The 5,813-nt window shown below is 52.9% G+C and overlaps 1 protein-coding gene across 1 annotated transcript; it reads right to left on the minus strand.

Moving 5' to 3' along the window:
- Positions 1-3,499: 3,499 nt before the first annotated feature.
- On the minus strand, positions 3,500-4,590 carry SPATA25 (spermatogenesis associated 25). Its single transcript, XM_029286523.1, has 2 exons — positions 4,531-4,590; positions 3,500-3,988 (listed from the first exon to the last, which is right to left on the minus strand). The coding sequence occupies exons 1-2, from the start codon at positions 4,588-4,590 to the stop codon at positions 3,500-3,502; spliced, it is 549 nt and encodes a 182-aa protein (XP_029142356.1).
- Between the last annotated feature and the right edge of the window lie 1,223 nt (positions 4,591-5,813).

Raw genomic sequence — 5,813 nt, forward strand, 5'->3', positions numbered from 1 at the left:
TCGTGGGCGTTCCATCACTGGAGGTTTTTAAGAAGAGAGTGGACAGTCACCTGTCTGAGATGGTGTAGGTTTTCCTGCTTGAACAGGGGGCTGGACTAGAAGATCTCCAGGGTCCCTTCCAGCTTCTATTCTATTCTATTCTATTCTATTCTATTCTATTCTATTCTATTCTATTATTATCTACTGGCAATAATGTGGTGTTTGGGGATTTCCCATTCTACAAACCAAACATTATACAGGGAGTCCTCAACTTACGACCACAATTCAGCCCCAAACTTTGTCGCAAAGTGAAACATTTTTAAGTGAATTTTGCTCCATTTTACAACCTTTTTTGCCACAGTGGTTAAGTGAATCCCTGCTATTGTTAAGTTAGTCACACAGTCGTTAAGTCAATCTGGCTTTCCCTCCCCGTGCACTTTGCTTGTAAGAAAGTCACAAAAGGGGGTCACGTGACACCCCCGGGACACCGGGACCGTCGTGAATCACCCGCCAAGCCCCTGAATTTTGCCCACGTGGCCATGGGGGATACTGCAACAGTTGTAAGTGTGAAAAACGGTCATAAGTCACTTTTTCAGGGCCATTGTAACGTTGAACGGTCACTAAATAAACTGTTGTAAGTTGAGGACTATGTAAGGACCTGCCTCCATTTCTTTACCAAGAAAACAAAACTCTTGAAACCGGCATCGTTTGAAAAGGGACTTTTACTGGTAGGTACAGAAAGCAGGAGAGTGAGGCAGGATCTGAGGGCTTCCCGCCCAAATAAATAGGTAAAACCTGCAAAATAATAAACACCCACCCCAACTGTCTTTCCGGCCGGTTCAGACGCACCAATCCACGGGTGACATCGAGCTGTGCTGTGAGAACGGACCAATAAGGTGCCTTTTCAAGGTTAATAATAATAATAATAATAATAATAATAATAATTAGTAGTAGTAGTAGTAGTAGTAGTAGTAGTAGTAGTAATAATAATAATAATAATAATAATAATAATAATAACAACAACAATAATAATAATAAAAGTTGGAAGGGACCTTGGAGGTCATCGAGTCCAACCCCCTGCTCAGGCAGGAAACCCTATACCATTTCGGACAAATGGCTGTCCAGTCTCTTCTTAAAAACTTCCAGTGTTGGAGCATTCACCGCTTCTGGAGGCAGGTTGTTCCACTGGTTAATTGTTCTCACTGTCAGGAAGTTTCTCCTTAGTTCCAGGTTGCTNCCCCCCCCCCCCCGAACAGCTTAACCACAGAGGATATTATATGGGATTGTGCTGGTCAGAGTAAATAGCTATTTTAGGAATTAAGAACTGTCCCCTTAAGGGATGGCCTTTTGGGTAATGTAGTTTTAAGTTACCTGGTCATATCTGTGTTTCGGATTGGCCACTGGGAGGGACTTCGGATTGGCTACCTGGGATTACTGGCTACGTCCAGGCCAGTGGGGTTTTTGTTATGAATTCCAGCCACGGGAGCTGTTTGCTCCTTTAACATGGGAGATACTACCTCTTTTCACCTACGTGTTGGGTTCAGATTATGAAATGTGCTTCAGAAGAATCTCTCCAGTAACTGTGAGTTAATGTTTAAAGAATGCCCAATGAATTAAAATAATCTGCATGAAACCCTTTCCGTGGAATTTATCTGCCTGTATCAAGCAATAGTAACCCCCCCCCCTTTGCTTGAAACAACAGGATAAATAATGGAGGGTTCTGATGGACTGTATTCACCTCTAAATCCATTTAGCATTTTGACAGATAATGCTTGGCTCAGTGCTGCCCCCTGGTGATGCCTCAGCTGAACAATGGGGCTGGTCTGGGCCACCTTCCATGCCCTCTCCCCCCCCCCCCGCACTTGTGAACGCCTCTATTGAGCTCTCTCCGTGGGCTACAGTTAACTAAACGGGCAGCTTGTAGTTTGGTGTGTTGCAAGAAGTGTTTATTTACTTATTTAGAACATTGTTAGAGCTGCCTGTTTTATAACAAACTCCACGCAGCTTCCAATGTTATCAACTCCGGGTTCCCCAGTTATTTTTAAGCTGGGGGACCTGTTTGTTTATTGTGCGAATGTGTGGATACTCCTGCAAAAAGGGCACCTGGGGGGACACAGCTGGCTAAGATAGGGACTCCCCAGCCGATGGATCTGCGCCCCACTGCACCCACCCCACACGTGGCCGGTTTCTTACTATGACGCCTGCTTCCTTCCTTCCTTCCAAATAGAAGGACCTGCAGACGCTTTTCGTTTGTGGTTTTTATATATATGTGCTGGACCAGCCAGTAGTTTAAGAACTGTATGTTAGAATGTTTGGCATTTAAAAAGTTAAGCGCTGTCTCCTTAAGAGATGGCTTATGGGGAATGTAGTTTAGCTGTTCAGTGAATCCTATACTCATCAAGTCAGTGGGAGGGGCCACTAAGTTCATCACAGGATATCCTGGCTACGTGCCAGCTTGTAAAAGAAAGCTTTGTCTAACCAACCATGCTGCACGCATGGACATCATCTGTAACCACGCTAACCTGACATGGAGAAATTACTTTTACTATTCCGGAACCTGGACTTGAATTACAAAACATCTTAGTTCAGGCTTTCTCGCCCACTGGACATTTCCCTTCCGGCTCTCTTCTGGCCACCTCTGGGCGAGGCTGCAGCTGCCCCAGCCGCCCTTGGGGGACCCAGTCAAGCCTTGGCGCAGGGACCAGGGAGGGGCTGTGGTCCCAGGCCGGTTTAGAACACGCGTCTCTTGGCCCCAAATGCTCCCTCCCGTCTCGGCGCCCTGTGGAGCCACGTTCCCAACATGCGGCCGTGAGGGAAGCAGGTGCCCATCTAGAAGGTTGTGCGAAGCCCCCAGCCCCGCCTCCCTCCAGTCTCCTAGGCGACGAGCTGCGCCTGTCAATCCCGCACACTGCATTGCTGAAGCTTGGCCAGCAAGGGGGGGCTCAGGGGAGGGGGCTGCTTCTTCTTCCTGCAGGCCCGGATTCATCCTGGGATGGGGGCCGAGATGGGCAGCTGCTTCATAGGCAGCCGGGACACAATGCTGCCTCTGCAGAGGGAGGCGCTTTGCTGGTTGTGAGAAAGAGGAGCAGCGGCCGGCCGGGCAGGACAGTCTGGGGCCTCGGGGCATGAAGCTGCCCCTCATCTCTGGGGTCAGAGCACCTCCAGCTGGACAGGGAACGTATCTCTTGCCTTTGCTTTCTGCCCACCTCCCCCCCCCACACACACACATGGGACCCTGCAAGCCCTGCAAGCCCTGTAGACCCCTTGATAACAGCCTCCCAGGCTGGGGCTGCCTGACAAGTCCCAGCCTCCTGACCCCAATCTGAGGATGGGGGGGGCTCCCTGCCCTGGGAAGCAGCCTGGCCACGAAGGGCGAGCAGGGGCAGGGACGGATGCAGGGAACCGGCTGGGAAGGGCCGTCGTTAGGCCGCCGGCTCAGGGAGACGAAGGGCAGCAAAGGGACCGGTTTTTTCCATTCCTTTATGGGGGCTTCTCGGCCCCAGACGAAGCGCCCCGGCTGCTACTTCTCCAGCTGGGCCAGGAAGAGAGGCAGGAGGCTGCGGTGGGCCGCTCGCCTGCGCTGCCGGTCCCTCTTGCAGGACGAGCCGAGGCGCTGCAAGGCCGCCCACCGCCTCCTGGGGGCCCCTTCCGCCGGGCCCTCGCCGGGCTCCAGGTTCTCTGCCATGAAGCGCTGGGCGGCGTGGATCATGTCTTCCTCACGCACGCCGGGCACAGGGACGGTGGGGATGCCCGCGATCATCATGGCCAGGGTCAGGATGCAGATGTTGGGGGGCCAGGCCAGTCTGGGCTGGGCATCTGTGTCTCTGCTCAGCTTGGCCGACATCATGAAGACCCCCCTGCTGGGCAGGAAGCCCCACTGCGCCAGGGCGAAGTCTCCGCCGGAGCTGAGGGGCTGCTGCTGCTGCTGCTGCAAGGGCTGCGGGGTGCCCGGGGAGAGGTAGAGCCACCGGTCGGCTGGGTGCTCCAGCGGGTACTTCGGGGCCCCGTTCTGCAGGGGGAGCCTCCAGGGTGGCTCCCAAGGGTCGGTGCTCCCCTGCTGGAGAGCCCCCGGGGCCGGACATGACTGGGGGAGGCTGGGCACCTGGAGAAGCCGCGTGGCACCGCCCTGCAGGGGGGGAGTCGTCTGCTTGGTCTGCAGTTTCCTTCGCAGGAGCCCCGCGGGGCAGGGGAGGCCGGCCGAAGGAGGGGCCTCGCGTGGCACCTGGGCAAAAGGGCTCGGGCAACTTCTGAGGGCCTCTTTGGACTCGCTGCTGTTGCCGGTTGATTCTCCTGTTCAGAGGACAACATGCCAGCTTGAGAGTCTGCCCCCCTTCTGCTGCCTTCTGTGCCAGAAGGATGCAGCCAACCGAGAAGGGTGTGGGCAGCTGAAGCATAACACTCCCCCCCCCCATTTCAGCAGGTCAGGCCAGATCCCCGGGTGGATTTCCACCGCCTGCGACTTCTCTCGCTCAAACCCCTTTCTCAGGAGGGAGGTGCCAGGGACGCCCACCAGAAGCCTTTCCTGTCATTTGCACCTGATTAGCTGCCCACCTCGGGAGCTGGCAAGGAGCGTAAGAGGCTCGGCGTGTAGTACCCCATGGAAGCAGCCATCGCTCCCCCGCCCGTGAACCCAGGAAGAGCAGCAGAGCCCCACTGAAGGCTGGCAAAATGCAAGTCTCCTGGGTGAAGTTAGGATGGGCACAGCCGATGCCAGGCGGGTCCCAAGGAGGGTATTTCTGCCCGTAATGATTACTGAAGGGAGGTGGAGCCATCTGAGCAGATTCTGCTCCCCGGCTGCCTTGGCAGACCAGATCTTGGGCAACTGGAGAACAGCTGCCTTCTCTAGGAGGTGTAGGACAATAGAATGCATGGAGAAGGGACCTTAGAGGCCACGTAGTCTATCCCCAACCAGCCCTTCCTTTAAAATCTCCAGCAGGGAGGAATCCACCCTTATTTTAGGCAGGGTGTGCTACCATTTAGTCTCTCCCACAGCCAATTAACGCCTTTTAATATTCATTCTCCTTCTCACTTTGACCCACTGGTCCTCCTCCTTCCATCTTTTAGATCAGTGTTTCTCAACCTTGACCATTTTAAGGCATGTGGACTTCAACTCCCAGAATTCCACAGCCAGCAATGCTGGCTGTGGAATTCTGGGAGTTGAAGTCCACATGCCTTAAAATGGTCAAGGTTGAGAAACACTGTTTTAGATAGTTGTGGGCTGCCAATCCCTCCCCGCCACAAACACACCCAGGCTGCAGCTAAATAGGGCGGGCGTCCTCAACCGCTTCTGGTGAGGGCGAGTTCCCAGTTCCTTTTCGCCCTGGCAGATCTCTTCTAACCCGCTATAATGGTGGCTTCCCAGGCTGGCAAGGATTTGGGAAAGGTAAAATAACCTCTTAACCCTCCCTTTTAATGTCTGTGGAGATTCTCAATCCTCCAGGTCATGGTTGTCCCAAAGGTGCTTTTTTTCCAAACGGCAACTGGACTTTCTTGATGGGGTTTTTTTTCCCAAATGTTTCACTTCTCAATCCAAGAAGCTTCTTTAGTTCTAAGTTTAGAATTCATTTCTTGGATGAGAAATGTTTTCAAAGGAAAAAAACAAAGCACCTTTGGAGACCGCCTCTCTTTAATCCTCTAGCTCTGCTTAACCCTCCCCAGAATGAGAATAACAAGAGTTGAAAGGGACCTTGGAGGTCATCTAGTCCAACCCCGTCCAAGCAGGAGAGCCTACACCATTTCTGACAGATGGCCATCCAGTCTCTTCTTGAAAGCCTCCAGGGATGAACCACCCATAACACCTGAAGGCAACTTCTGTTCCATTAGTTGATTGTTCT

The sequence above is a fragment of the Protobothrops mucrosquamatus genome, unplaced genomic scaffold (genome assembly GCF_001527695.2).
Source record: "Protobothrops mucrosquamatus isolate PMUCROS unplaced genomic scaffold, P.Mucros_1.0 scaffold3979, whole genome shotgun sequence".
NCBI classification, from domain to species: Eukaryota; Metazoa; Chordata; class Lepidosauria; order Squamata; family Viperidae; genus Protobothrops; species Protobothrops mucrosquamatus.

What these genes read in the sequence shown, in the direction of transcription:
- SPATA25 (XM_029286523.1), bottom strand. Translation starts at nt 4,590, where the DNA reads ATGGCTGCTTCCATGGGGTACTACACGCCGAGCCTCTTACGCTCCTTG. An exon ending in GCTCCTTGCCAGCTCCCGAG is followed by an intron (nt 3,989 to 4,530) that starts GTGGGCAGCTAA and finishes CTCCCCCTGCAG; the next exon opens with AACGGGGCCCCGAAGTACCC.